Source organism: Puntigrus tetrazona, chromosome 20 (genome assembly GCF_018831695.1).
Source record: "Puntigrus tetrazona isolate hp1 chromosome 20, ASM1883169v1, whole genome shotgun sequence".
NCBI classification, from domain to species: Eukaryota; Metazoa; Chordata; class Actinopteri; order Cypriniformes; family Cyprinidae; genus Puntigrus; species Puntigrus tetrazona.
This window is the reverse complement of record NC_056718.1, coordinates 20,164,605-20,179,800: the sequence shown is the minus strand read 5'-3', so window position 1 is coordinate 20,179,800 and position 15,196 is coordinate 20,164,605. Positions and strand designations below refer to the sequence as shown.

Here is a 15,196-nt window from a genome sequence, read left to right as displayed (position 1 = left end):
CCCTGAGAAAGCAAAAGCACTTAATGAAATATTCCTGCTGCATCTGTGGACGCTTAGATATCAGACCTGGAGCCAAGCATGTGTGGTGTGCATGGCCCAGAGAGAGTTCTTATAGCTACACAAAGCACATGAACTATGGGTAGGAACACCTGTGAACCTGATCTGAGACGTTAAAAGAGCTTAACTTTGTACTTTTGCTTATTTCAGAGCTCAAACTATGTGCTATATGTCTATAGTTTCTGCACTATAGTTTCTTTAAAAAAAAGGGGGGGTCAAGGTCTCCTACTGTCATGTTTTAGTTCTGGTGTACATCAGATACAGATGTATGGCTGTAAATGCCATGTGACTGGTTACTCGGGAAGCTCATGAAAATGATGATAGGACAACACACCATGACAGATGGCTCTATGTGAAGGTCAGAGGTAGCAGAGTTAAAAGGTAGCAGAACTCATTCAAAATTAATCATTTTATGCTTTTAAGAACACTACAAAAATAATATTAATAGGTGTAAAATTAAGTAAAATAATTGATTAAGAATGATGAACTAACAATGAAGATCACACTTCTGGTAGCAGTGTTGTGGTTAATTTTATTATACTACTAACTGTTTAAAAGTTTTTAAAGAAATTATTACTTTAAATAAAAAGGCTGCATTGACTTGATCAAAAGTGAAAGCAATGAGATAAGATTTCCATGTCAAATAAAGGCTGATCTTTCAAATCATTAAACAATTTAAAAAGCATAACATTTTCAACAAAAATATTAAGCAGCACAACTTCAAGTTTTCACAGAAATGAGTTTTATTTTAAAATAGTTATATCTAATAAAGTTATTTAAAATGCATTTTTAATTTACTGTATAACATTTTTACTGTATTTTTCATTATATTAATGGAGAAGAGATTTATTTCAAAAACATGAAAAATCTTACAAACTCCAACTATAATTATAATACGTAGAAAGTAACATTAAATGGGAGATAAATTTTCCTCAAGCTGGTAAGGAAGCTCGAAAAATCCATAACATACTAGTTAAAACTTTACAATGGTAGTGTAAAACAACACCCTTTGTACCATGGCAAAAGCAGCTCTATTCACAGTGACCTGTTTTGGCGCATATCCATTTATATGCTAATGAGCTCCACTCACTCTGCAGTTATGAGACTGTAAACTTTACCTGCATTTATCCATGGAACTTACTAACTAGCATGTTTTAGCAAACGTGTTTAGCAAAGATTCATAACAATCACAGATGGTAGATCAGGGGGTGCAATCCCTTCAAAAACAAAAGCAATCCGCTGTATCTTCAGCAGCTCAGATGGTGGTAGTAAATGACGACAGCTATGTTCATTATTGCATTCAACAACAAAACACCTCAATCACTTAGAAGACATTCTTGTCTATAGCTGCTCCTGCATCGAAACAGTGGCAGTTTACAGCTCAATCAGTGTCAATCAACAATTGTGGGAGGAGCCTGTAAAAACAGCATCGCTCTGCCAAGAATCTGTGAACGGCTTGTTCTGAAAAAAAGGTTATGATTCAATGGGATGTTGAATAAATCACTGGATGGATTTTTATCATTATAGGGTGGCTGTAGACACACAAAAGTGATGTCCCCTTTAATAAATTCTGACTAAAACTATTGTTCATGTTAGCAATCACAATATTCACGATATATTCATAAGTAAGATACAAATGTGTGCCTTTGAGGGTACTGCTTAGTAGCTAAAGGTAAAATTTTTGCACATGCTGTGTTTTTCCTCTCAGTGCTCATTAAAATGAGTGGAAATCCATCCTCTCTGTAAGGTTACAGTGCCACTTCAGAGGTTTCAAACGTGCATAATGTCAACGGATCAAAGCACTGTACAGCATAGCTCCTCACTTTTTACTATTTATTTGAGGGTATTTTCAGTCACGGTGGCAGATGGCTGACACCAAATACACGGCAATTTGCGTGAGTCATTATCCATTCACTGCCTGTTATTCAGTCTGCAGCTGTGCTTATCAGATTGGATCTGTTCCCTCGTACACTCCAGCTTGTATGGCATTCTTGCCATAAAGGGTTAATTTTTTTCAATCAGAAGAGGGGGGTTATTTTTGGGACAGTTGCTAAGGAATGCAGAAATTGTCATTTTGTTTTCGGAGAGGAGGACTTTAAAAGGATGAAGGGAAGTGGAGTGTTTTGCCCTTCTTTCGAAAGAATGCTCTAAAAATACCCCACACAGTTTCCCTGTGCCGGCCCACTGAACCTACACTAAACGGACGAAATCCATCTGGCCTTTCGGCGGCCACACTCGCTCACCACCTCTCTCCTTCTCAGCTGGTGGGTCTTCAGTGGTGCACGGCTGTCATGCACACACGCACGGCTCTGGATGAGCGGCGCCTATGAATTGAAGGAGAGCTGAAGAGATGTGCTCCGCATGCCAATGAGATCACCGCTGTTTTAATAAAGACTCGCTTTTGCTGCTTTATTAAGGAGGGCTTTGTAACATTACCGCATAAACCCCCGCAACCTTATGTTTTTATCCTCTCGTGAGGTTTCTTACGGTCTAGGAATACTTTAAGGTTTCATAATGAGCTTGATTGCTCGCACTTTCTCTCTTCGGGCTGTCTGACCCTTGACGTCAGTATGCAGCATTGACGTCATGCCCAGGTTTCAGAGAGAGGCTGAGCCCTCAGGAGGGCTATGCAGGAGAAGAGGAATGCGAGAGATTGTAAATTTGTAGGAACATAGCTGAGGAATTGTTTGAACGAGTGCGTCTCGCATGAATAAAACATAAGATGCGTAACTGATAGAGGAATTAGGTCAAAAACAGTGAGAAGATAAAAAGTTCGGATGGGCGCGTTTGGTTGTGTGCAGGAAAATGTGAGCAAAAACAGGGGACTAGGCCAGGGAAAAGAAAGGCAGCGTATGCCAGAGATTTCCAGAAAAAAATAATAAAAGATAAAAGGGTCTTTAGAGTGTGCTGGATCCTCTGGGTGACCACAATGCACTGCACACTCATGCCGCCCAAAGGCACAGTGGTAAACTTTCATTCCGCTTCCTGCTCTGTTCCATCCTGCAAACATATACACAGTGTATTCGTCCAGTGCATTTCAAATATTTACTCTCATCCGGCCCTCGTGCTACAGGGATGGAGAGATGTAGAAAAGCAGCTTATCTCTTGCGAATGTGTGCAGTTCTAGTTTTAATTACCTGAAGTGTGGAAACCCCTCCAGACCACTCTGACTGACAGGCTCTGTGGATTTCTAGGTTTCCATTCTAGCAGTGTTATAAGGATTTTCAGCATTGGATACAGAGCACAGTTCCCTAATGGATTCTGTATATATGTTTAATGCTTGTAATGCTATGGATCATTGCAGGTTTTCTCTGGCAAAACAGCAATTATAGCCAGCCTAAAATATCTTCTCTCTTCTCCCTTTGAGTTCTGGAGAAAGAGTGCCCTCTAGGCCTGGATATTAGTATTGCAGGAGAAATGAATACAGTATATTTTATATTTTAACTGTACAAGGCAATTAGAATAGAAAAGTTTAATAAAAAATGATGTAAAAATTCTTTTTTTTTTTCAGCTATAATTTTTATTAAATTTTTAATCATTTTTAATCAGTGTTGCTTTATTTTATCTATAAAATATTGTGTTCAATATATCAAGCTGACAGACTCTTCTCTTCTACACGTACAGGTGAGAAGTTTGAGCTACATGCAGGCACAGAGTCTACACCCAGCGTGGTGGTCCATGTCTGTGACAGTGACACGGATGAGGAGGAGGAACCAAAGAACAACCCTAAACCAAAAATCATCCAGACCCGACGCCCAGACCTGCCAGTCTCACACTGAACTCTACAGCTCCACACAGAGTCAGGAGGACTTATCCCCTCCACCATCTCCTTCACAGGACCTCTGCCACTCTCCTTCAGAACCTTATCAAATACACAAGCAGGGTCTGAGGGACTCTAATCTGTGTTTCTCGTTCAGCACACACTTGTATACAATACTCAATGTGCTGTCACACAATTGTTTTCTTTTTGTTCGTTTTTTTTTATGTTGCAATACTCTGTGTTAAATATGGCCGCTCTCTGTAACTCTTTTCCAATCTGACTCTGTTGTAATGTCATCTGATCACCAGTTAGAGGCAGCATGCACCCATCCCTGCTCTCAAATACATTTCTGATTGGATACTGGGCCGCGACACGTGATAGTGTCAGATGTGCCTACTGGCTGATAGCAGGCCACTTGGCTTTGCTCTTGCACCACCACAACTATGTACCATTTTTTACCCAGCAAGCCATTAATAATATTACGTTCTTCATAAGGGCATGCTAGCCACTAAATGTGGCTAAACACCAGCGCTGCATGTGGCACCCCTAGAAATATATCTTGCCTAAATAATTTCTGTCAAATAAACCTAGTATGGCAAAAACGGTTGACTTTTGCGTAGCAAAAAGTGCAGACCACAAGAAGCGCTCTCTTCAGGCCAGTGCATGTTCTGGTAGCAAACTGTAAGTTATTATTTTCCGCTGTGTATAATTGTCTGTGTCCCGCCAACAGTGTTCTTACAGAAAAACGATGCTTTTCCGAACGATAAGCTGACATTTTGATTGCACCTTTCAGTGGAACCTATATGAGTTGCTTCCTCAATGTGAATTTTTTTTTTTTTTTTTTTTTTTGTGCTTGTGCCCTTTTCGGGACGGAAATATTAAACCTGACTTATTTTCTCTGTAAGCTCCCACTACAGATTGATGACACCAATGGGTAATCAGGTGTCATTTAATGAAATCTGTATTATGCATGGTTACTCGTTTCTAGAATTTAACATAGTTGTCCCAAATCCGCAGCTCTTCTCGTTGTCTGTGAGACTTCATTCACACACAAGTTCATTTCTAATCACGTCCAAGAAATTGCGTAGGATGCTACTGAGACAGATCTTCCAAGTGCTATTACACATTGGGTAACTACATGGGTGATGAACCTATCTTATTCAGTCAGTATCTTTTTGGTGTGCCTAACTCATTTATGGATTATTAAGCTAAACAAAAAAAAACAGCTATTTATATATCCAAAGTACATAACATCAAGGCATGCACAAACCATATCCGTAGATTTGAGTCGCAAAGGCACTATACTACCCATGTAGTTGGCAAACGCACCGTGAGAAAGCATTAGTTAGTCGTGGTATAATGCTTACATTTTTTCTTCCAAAATATATAAACGACGTTCATCCCGGACAGTCCATCAACACTGTGATGTGTCATTACTGTGATACTTGACTGATGCCCCCCATGTTGAAGTATTATTGTACGAGTATGTTGTAAATTTTAGAAGGTTATAAGGATTAAACATCTGTTGTTCAGTGTTCACGGCTTGTTAAGGATGGTAGCCACAACCATTTTTCCTCCAATCTCTGATTGTTCTTTGGTTCAAATGCTGTTGGTATGCGATTCATCTGTCTGTGTCCATTAGCCTGAAAGAATGTAGAAGTAATACATCCCATCCCCGTGAAGCAGTGACTCTTTCACTGTTCTGGAAACAGGGTATTACTGCTGTTTTTTGACATCACCGTCTGCGTTGTGACACACAGATGTTTCCTTATGCTACCACAGCCACAAGCCTTATTTGATTTAGTTAACAGTGCACACTCTGGTTTGCTTCTCCAAAAAAAAAAAAGAAAAAAAGAAAAGAAGTAGGATCAGTACATGTCAATAGGATAAAGGGGATGAGAGCAATATAACAAAACTAATACCAACCAACTGTCCACTGCCTTGGACTTTCCCTTCCATTTAATTATAGCCTGCTCGGCCAATCAGCTCTTCCCATATTCTCACAATGACAAAAAATCTATCGCAGTCTCACACGCTGCCAGCCTTCCTTACCGTCATGTAATTTAAGATTTTTGTATTGTTCTGTATTGCACTTTCTTATTCACATGACTGTACACGGTATCATTCAGTAACTGTATTTCCTTTTATTTTTCATGTACTCCTGAAGACATGATATTATATCTGTTCTTAAAGTCTTTGATCTGGAGTTAGTGTCACTGATGTTGGGAAACAATATCTGTATTGTGTATACTCGTGCAAGACCATTGGTGTTCTTGTCATCTACATGTGCGTCCTGCCTGCCGACACTAAGGAGACATATCTGTATATATTAATCAATAATATTTTTACTGCATTTTTGTACAAATATTCATGGTAGCCATGTACAAGTAGTTGAGATGATTCTTTGTTAGTATTAAAAAAAAGTTTGGTTTTAAACCTCTGGTGTGGTCTGGTGACTTGTGAAGATACAGTATAGATCAAAATGTAAAATAAATGATGAATATTTAATTATTCATGAGATACGGGCTAATATAGAATATATATCTATTAATCTCCAATGCCCATAGTCTCAACACGGTCAAACATAGTATATATAGTCCTTGTCGATATACTGGTATTTCACCAGTGTTTTTTTTTTTAAGAGTAAAAGGGTAAAAGGTCATGAGTCATATTAAAAATTTACCACTTGAAATTACGAGAGGTATATGCTGTATTTACAAAGTAACCACGAGTAACATTAGGTTAGACTTGAGTCTCTGAGTCTCTGAAAAGAGCTAAATTGTCACCAACAAATAAAAGCTTTAGTAGTATAAGAAATACAGGAAATGTGGCAGAATGAATGGAAAGAAGGAACAAAAGGTAGACAATTATATTGCGTACAAGGAAAGGTTGGTTCGGAGAGAAGATTTTGAAATAGAAAAAGACGATGTTCTAACAAGAATGCATATTGGTTATTGTTTATTACATCAGTGTTTACATAAAATAGGAAAATGTGACAAATGTGGGTTAAGAGAAAATGCAGAACATGTACTTATAAAATGTGAGGCTTATGAAAGAGAATGTCGTCTAAGTCGTGCTTTAAAATATTTGGAATATTGGTCACTTCAGGTTTTATTAGGTGATAGACCTAAAAAATTAGGAATGTATTGCAAATTAGTTATTTTAAAAAAACAGGATTGATTGATAGGATTTAGTATAAGTAAACAAGTAGTTCTTGTTTCTAAACTTCCTGTTGATTGAGCGCTTCACACTCGTTTACAGTAGGTGGCGGGAGTGCAACTATTAAGTTGGTTTGCCAACCGCCATCACATCCAAAAAGAAGAAAAATGTCACCATTAATTAACTGCCACAAACAATGGACGGGCAGAATACTGCGTTGTGTTTTCACTTTTCTGTTTATCACTCTCTGTTGTTTAAAGCGATCAAATATAACTTAATTCCCTAGTATTATCTATCAAACTAATCAGATTAAAAGCGAACAATCAAGAGTCAAATTAGTCAAAAACTGTGCAACGTGGGTGCAGCGCGTGAGCATTCATTAGCCTGTCAGCTACTTCATCTCCTTATTTTCAACAAGTTCAACAAACAGCAGTGGTAAGTGAATCGTTCCTCACTCACGGTGAGTACATGGCTTCTCCTTGCATTGTCACCTGCACCGCTTGCCACATGTATAGTTTATCTCTCATAGCTAGGCTGACAGAGGTTTCAGAATTAGAGAAACACATCGACTCTTTAATTGAGGACTGTAAGAATGTGAGGGCTGTAGATAGTTTTGAATGCGACTAGTCGTTTAGTTCTGGCATTAGAGCCCGTGGAGCAGGGCACTTGGGTGACTAGTCCGTTCAAAAAGCTAATGGTAACATAATAAGATTGTTATTCGTGTCGGCGCTAATGATGTTAATCTTAAAAAAAACTCACAGGTAAGATGTCAGACACTATAATATGCTCTGGTTTCCTCTCTGTTTACCGGGAGGAGAGATACACAGCAGACTGTTGTCTCTCAAAATGGTGCCCAAAGAATAACAAAGGTTTCATAGACAATTGGACGGGTTTTTGGAGCAAACCTGACCTGTCAAAAACAGATGGTCTTCATACCTGCGCTCTTCTCTCTAGAAATGCATAGTCTTAGAGGTACATAGTCTTAGAGCTCACACTTGACTAAGTCAGGAAGCAGACAGACTGGCTAAAATGACCACCTCATGTCACAGAAATCAGTTACTTCTCAGCAGACACCATGAAGGCCATCAGGCCAGCTCACCTCGTTAGAAAGCTCTAGAAATTCATCCACATACCTTTTCGACGTCCGACCACTCTGCCGCAGATGCCACAGCCTGTCCTCAGCCATTTTCAGTATGGGTCCGTCCTTCTGTAACGTAGAAAAACTTGATGATGTAACAGAAACTATGTACCCTGTCTTTTCTATCACTTTAGATACAGTTGCTCCTTTATGCTTAAGAAACATGAAAGAAAACAATCTGACTCCATGGTATAAGCACACTAAAGAGAGTGGAGCAATGGAGCAAAGGTGGAAAAAACTACAGATATTCCGTATAGCCTTTCGTATAACAGCATTAAAAACTGCTAGATCTGATTATTTTTCCGTCTCTTTTAGAAGAAAACAAACATAATGCCTGGTATTTATTCAATGCAGTGAAAGACAAAGCATCAACAAGTGCTGACATTCCCCAAGACCACAGCAGTAATGACTTTATGATCTAACATGTATGTAACAAGCGTGGACTCAAAGCAAATCTTCGTAATTTTATGCGCAAAATGTTTCAAGTGCACATTCTTTTAAAAAAAGGTTCTATTAAAAGGCAGAAAGTTTGATTTTATCTTTTTTAGAATTTAAATACATTTCCCCTGACATATTGTGCTGTGTGAAAGGGGCCGAGAGATAGTAGGAGAGCTGGCATTATCCACGTTTTGCAAAAAAACAAAAACACATCTAAACACGTCCCAAAAACAAGTCTAAAAGCAATCACCGCTTGATGAATGTAATTAGAATACCCTTATAATGCCAGCAATTGAATAAAAAATATATATGTATGGGTTTTGTTTTATATTAATTGCACAAACAATTAACGTTTCTGAATATCTGCACGTCAATACTGATCCAGATTCCTTCATTTCAGGCCCAAGAAGGAATTTTGCATTTTAATAATGCATTTTAAAAATGTAAAATAAAATCAACATCCATGACAACATAACAATGATAATGACATTATAATGTATTTTAATTAGGTGGCCACTACCAACGATCACTTACTACAACTAACCAAAACACACATAAAACACAATGCATACTTACGAGACACTTTTAAGTGTCCTAACCCTAAGCCTATTTTATGAGGATATCCAGTGGTATTTATTATACAAATATGTTTTGAGTAGTTAAAAATGAACCTTTAACAGAATGGATCTTCTCAGTAACGCAAATAAATCTCCATTTGCTACTCGATTTTATACAATTTGACCCATTTTATAATGGCTGCCTTCAGACGCAATTTCACTATCCACCAGAAGATGGCAGTCTTACCATCTGTTAATGCTAACTACTCGAACCTGAAAGGAAATATACTGTGAAATGAACATTTTAAAAACCAATTTTCAGCTAAATTCCACATTTATTTACGTAGCTTTGAGACTAGGCTGCAAAAAAAAAAAAAAGCAGTCAATCTCATTTAAATATGATGTCATTCGTACGTCCTTGTATTGCGTTATGTAAGCAAAAATGCTTGCCTTTTTTAAAGTCGGAATATAAAAGCCTCCTCAGCTCACATAAGCAGGTGCGTATGGATATGAGAAGCAAACGGTTTAACAAAAGATGATGAAATTTGAATACATTTTGGTCATGTGACTTTCTTAAACTTTTAATATAAAAAAAAAAAAACAAAAAAAAAACTTTTGTGACCTGAGCCACTAACTCGGCTAGTCCAAGTAAACAGAGTATGTGTGTGTGTGTTCCAGGCCCAGGTTCCGGGGGCCAAAGTGTGTGCGTCACCGAGTGTCCTTGTTTCACAGCATTGGAGAAAGCAGCCTGTTAGAAGCTGTGCCAGGCCAGGTTCCTGAGCACCAGTGCCAGCCTTGCCCAGAGAGGCCCTCTCCGAGTGTGGCACAGGAATAGGTGCATGGAGCGGTAGCCACCTGCTCAGAGGATTAGCCAAAACCACACATGCCCGCAGCCCCACCAGAGACCCTCCATAAACACCAATTGCTTTCCCAAATATCTATTTTTGTTGTGAACGCAAGCATTTGTGTCTTTGACTCGCTATTTAGAAAAATAATATTTTGAATAACAAGTTTTGGTTGCTTTCATTTTGAGAAGTAAGCTGTATTATGCTTTTATATTTTCATCGAATGCATTACTGATTCTGTGCCAACAAATCCTAATATTTGAGTTTTTTTATTATCTCTATTTCACTTGGAAATATGAGGTGACAAAAACTGTCTGTAAGAACCGTAAGATAGAAAAAATAGAAAAATGTCTTGGTAGAAAATTGCCATTAGTTTATGGACATTTTCTTTAACCTCAAAGACAACAAAATAGAACGCTGCAGTGGTGACGTATTTTTGTAGGTCAGTATGGAAGAAGCATCACCCTGGTTTAGGATTTTTTTGTTGGCTTTTGAATTATTACAACAAAAAAAAATCTGTGACCAACAAAACGTTATGATATATACACATTTTGTTCATCATAATCTTCATAGTAAAAACCAAATTAACACAATTTTTATTCATTTTAAAGCCTAAATAAAAACTAATAATCAAACTACACAATGGTCGTGTGACTTCGTCATCAACGTTACAGTATTTTAAAAAAAGGTTTCAGTTAGAATAATTGCAAAAGCACAATTAGATATATAGTTTGTAAATGAGTTTAGCTGCTTGAAGCGATGATATTTAATGTCCCTGACCCCGACTACCTCTGGTGCCAATTAGCCACTTGTTCAGCATCTTTCTTTTTCAAGACAAGTAAAATCTTGCAAATTCACAATTTTATTTTGCAATTTTTTTGAGCTTGTGTTAACCACAGATGAAAAAATGAAAAAACGCAGAATGATGGAAACCGACGTGCTAAGATACTCATTTCTGGATTTGGGCCTAGAAAAATACGCATCCATTCAGTGCTCTATGCAGCGCATGATTTAAAACATTTATATAAAAACAATATGAAAAATTCCCTCATATTAACATTTGATTGTATTTTACTATTTATGAAAGAAATAGCTCACCAAAAATAATCATCTTGCATGAACCGATCATTTTGCTTCTTAAGACCTCAATATATTGTTAGAAGCCATGGGTATTAATTATGCATTTATTGTTTTGCTTTTTTGACTCTTAAAGTGACGGCAGCCATTGACTTACCAAAGGATCACCATGTATCCAGCTATAAATCATATGAAGAAAGAAGACGTCCTGAGGGTGAGTAAATTAACAGTTAATTATCATTTCTGGATGAACTATTCCTTTAACAATACTTCGATATTTTTGCATCAGGAACACTAATTGGTGTTCATGCGCGTTTGTTTGTGCCATCAACAAAGGGTTGGTTTTTCGCAGCGTTCCTTGTACAACATACACAGATTCTGCTGTGTGAATGCAAGAGGCTGTGTTTGTTTGTGTGGGACCGCAGTCAAGTCTTTAATTGAGGAGATGAAATATGCGCTGACACTTTTAGAAAGGGACGAGAGCGCTTGTTTGCACGGCTGGGATGGAAGGAAACACATAGGTAGCGGACAGATGGAGGGATGAATAGATATGTATGCGAATCGGATAGACAGATGGATCTAGAACAAGCACACAAACACGAACCCACAATCCTGCCTGCCGTAGACATCAGTGTGTCTACCTTTTATTTAAACCTCAAGTGGACCCCAAAAAAATATATTGACACTAATCCACGCTTAAAATATATGCATGTCATTGCATTACATAAATGTCAGTTGGCGATCACAAAAAACACATACGCTGTTAAGCACTTGAATTATACAGTTTTTATTCATATACAACAATGTGTCATGTAGTTCTGGGTATTGCAGCGGTGATTGTTTTAGTTAAGGCAAGTTAATATTGTTCAATCGCAGAACAGGAGAAGCGTGCTAATTTTTACTCTTCAGTCCTATTGGACAGGAGACCCCGGTGCCGCCCAGTCCACAGTAGCCATCAGGGTTCTTGCTGAGGTACTGCTGGTGATAGTCTTCTGCATAGTAAAAGTCCTTCGTCATTGCTATTTCTGTGGTGACGGCTCCAAAACCCTCTTCAGTCAGCACCTGACGACAGAAGGCCATTTATGATCAATATACAGTGAAAGTTTGTTGTAGCCTTAAATGAAGTGTGTATTTTCAAACAAAATAGAAGAATCAAGTTTGTTTGTTTTTAGGTCTGTTTATGTTAAATGTTAAAATCAAGGTTTTCTTTACTAAAATTAAAAAAATTATTTTGTAGCAAATGTCCGTTGTCTCTGACCTTTAGAAGTAAACGATCTTATCTATGTATGTACATATTTATTACATAATTGTTCAAAAGTATTTTTTTTTTAAGAAATTAATATTTTTAACAAGCATGCATTAAATGAATCAAAAGTGACAGTAAAGGCATTCATAATGTCACAAAAAAAACTGTAATTTAAAAAGAATGCTTTTAATTTGAACTTTCTGTTCACGCAAAGAATCCTAAAAAAGTATCATGGTTTTTACAAAAATACTGTTTACAACGTTGATAATTAGAAATATTTTTTCAGCACCAAATCATCATATTAAGATTGATTTCTGAAGGATTATGTGACATTGAAGACTGGAGTAATGGCTGGTGAAAATTCATAGGTATATAATTTTAAATATAGAAAAATATACAAATCTTTTCCATTGTAAAAACATTTCACGCTTTTCATATTTTTGTATTTTCATAAAATAAAAGCAACCTTGGTGTAGAAAAGACCGAAAAAAAGTAGTAGAGAAATCTTAGTACTATTATTTATAACTTGTAGTTTTGGCTATATTATTCTGTGATATTTAATATCCTAGCGTTCTCTTCCAGGCCCCTGTGAATTATCCTTAATAATCCTTTGTGAAGTAGTACAGCATCCATTTAGTGAGAAACCCAGAAAAACAGAGTAATGGGGATTTCTAAATTGAGAGGGAAGGGCAGATGTTCACTTCTCGTTCCAGATGTTGAAAGTAGTCCGTTAGGAGGATTATGGGAAGGATGAGTACCCTGCACTCCTAATGCCCGAGGCCAAGCACATACTCCCAATGATCCCTGCAGCATCCACATGGCTGGGGCATGGAGTCTATATTGATCTGCCCCCATTTGTCTTTCTCTCTCAGTCAGAGTTTGATTGTTCGGGGTCGATGAGGGACAGCAGTGGAAAGAGATCACTGCACCTGATTACCTTTCCACAACCCACCTTCGGCTGCGGACAGTCTGACCCCAGGACTGAACTGAACTCAAATGAATAAAATGAATCTGACTGAACATCAGTTCTACATTAACACCAAGAACAAAAACAAAACAGTCCCTGTGTACTGTGGTAATATTATTTTTTTTAAAGGTGTAACACATATTTTGAATTACCCATTGCATTGTTTTATTAGTTAAAATTACGTATTTGTGTGTGTATTTATTAACAACGGTTCTATTATGAATAATTAAATTCAAGAAATTGATATACATGTAATTCTATCATTTTAATATAACTGATAATAGTAAATGTAATATGTTCACACAATTTAAAACATTTTATTTAAAAGCCTACAGACTAATAACAAAAAAGCGTTTTATTGCCATCATTTATTAAAGCTCCACTTTGTATTGTGGCCAACAGCATCCCTTGGTGAATGACTGTACCACACTGCCTCAGTTGGCTAAATGTTCTAGAGTCCTTTGGCTTTCCCATCTTTGGGGAAAAAGTGTGTGCTTAACAACTTTCTCAGTTCTTGACACTGACACCTGACACGCTTTAGTGCAGAATTGCACACTGAAAAGGCACCACTTCTGCAACTAGTTTTAAAACAACTAAAAGGTTTTGCTTGCAATAGCGCTTAGCAACTTTTTCTGTTACCAACCTTTCCCATTCTCTAACCCTTTCTCTCCATCTTGCGTTTCAGTGCCTGTGTGAGTGGAAGGGTTGATTCTGTGAAGGAACTGCCAACTACCACATTTTGCTGACCATCTGGCAAGAAGCAGTTACGCACCTGTTAGGAGCAGCTGCAGGAGACAGGAGCTAGGTACAGGCATATCATCTCTCTCTCTGTCTCCCTGTCTTTTTATAAAGTCCTAGCAAACCCTGTACACCCATCCATCCATCAGGTGCCCTGAGGGGCCACAGGGAGCTCCGCCAGTAAAGACAAATTAATACAGGTTCAACTGGAAGGCATGTGGGCAAAATGTGCCTGCTTTCACCAGATGAAAAATTTCATCCTGTGCAGAAAATTGAGGTTGCCACAATGTCACGAAATTTGAAGAAAACGCTTAAAATTTAAAAAATTGAGACCTGCTGACAAGGCCAGCATGCATTTCCATGTTGGCCCAGACTAATTTATTAACAATGCTGCCGGATTTTTCTGGTTAAGCATAAGGTTAACATAGTTAAGCCAAACCAATTACAGTGGTCTTTTCTCACTTGTGGACACTTCCGAAAATAATACATGAAATGTTTATTTTATATATGCACAGGTTACAAAACAAATTGTTACTATATGAGACAAAAAAATCTTTTTTTTTGCATCTATTCTCATAAGTGTTTATATGTATATGTATATGTATATTATATACACAAACATATCCACTCATTCAGTGAATCATGTAAAGCGGATACAGAGATAACTAACTTTAAATACTTAAATACAACTTTTAATATTGTGTGTGTGTGTGTGTGTATGTGTGTATATATATATATATATATATATATATATATATATATATATATATATATATATATTTTTTTTTTTTTTTATATACACACACACACACACACACACACACACACACACACACACACACACACACACATATATATACTCATAAGAGAAAAAGGTACAAAAGCAGTCAATGGTGTGAAGATCTTTCTAAAGATATACCTTTTTACATTATTTTACCCTAAAGGGTGCGTGTTAGTAGCTTGAATGCGCATAATAGCACCTAAAAGTGTGCTTTTGAAAGTGCCTAGCAAGTCCCTCAGTGTAGTTTCTGCTGGTGAAATAGTTCTTTGCCGTCCTATCTCTTTCTGTTTTGCGCAAGTAAACCCCACCTGACATGGCCAAGCAATACCTTCACACTGGCTAAATAACACAGAAAGAGTAGTCCAGGTCTGTACCATCAGCCACCGCTCTCAATGGGAAAGTGCCAACCGGCATCTGGCCAAGCTGGCACTGG

General features: G+C 37.5%; 2 protein-coding genes across 5 annotated transcripts in view; one reads left to right on the top strand and one right to left on the bottom strand.

Annotated features, from left to right (window-relative positions):
- Window positions 1–6,253, top strand: part of rcan2 (regulator of calcineurin 2) — a 56,274-nt gene extending 50,021 nt beyond the window's left edge. For both annotated transcript variants that reach the window (XM_043219894.1, XM_043219895.1), the window contains one exon: window positions 3,682–6,253. In XM_043219894.1, the coding sequence (XP_043075829.1) occupies window positions 3,682–3,836 (155 nt within the window). In that variant the 3' untranslated portion in view covers window positions 3,837–6,253. The remainder of the gene's footprint in view (window positions 1–3,681) is intronic.
- A 5,549-nt stretch (window positions 6,254–11,802) lies between these two features.
- Window positions 11,803–15,196, bottom strand: part of msra (methionine sulfoxide reductase A) — a 59,469-nt gene continuing 56,075 nt past the window's right edge. For all 3 annotated transcript variants that reach the window (XM_043219762.1, XM_043219764.1, XM_043219763.1), the window contains exon 6: window positions 11,803–12,093. In XM_043219762.1, coding sequence (XP_043075697.1) covers window positions 11,923–12,093 — 171 coding nt within the window. In that variant the 3' untranslated portion in view covers window positions 11,803–11,922. The remainder of the gene's footprint in view (window positions 12,094–15,196) is intronic.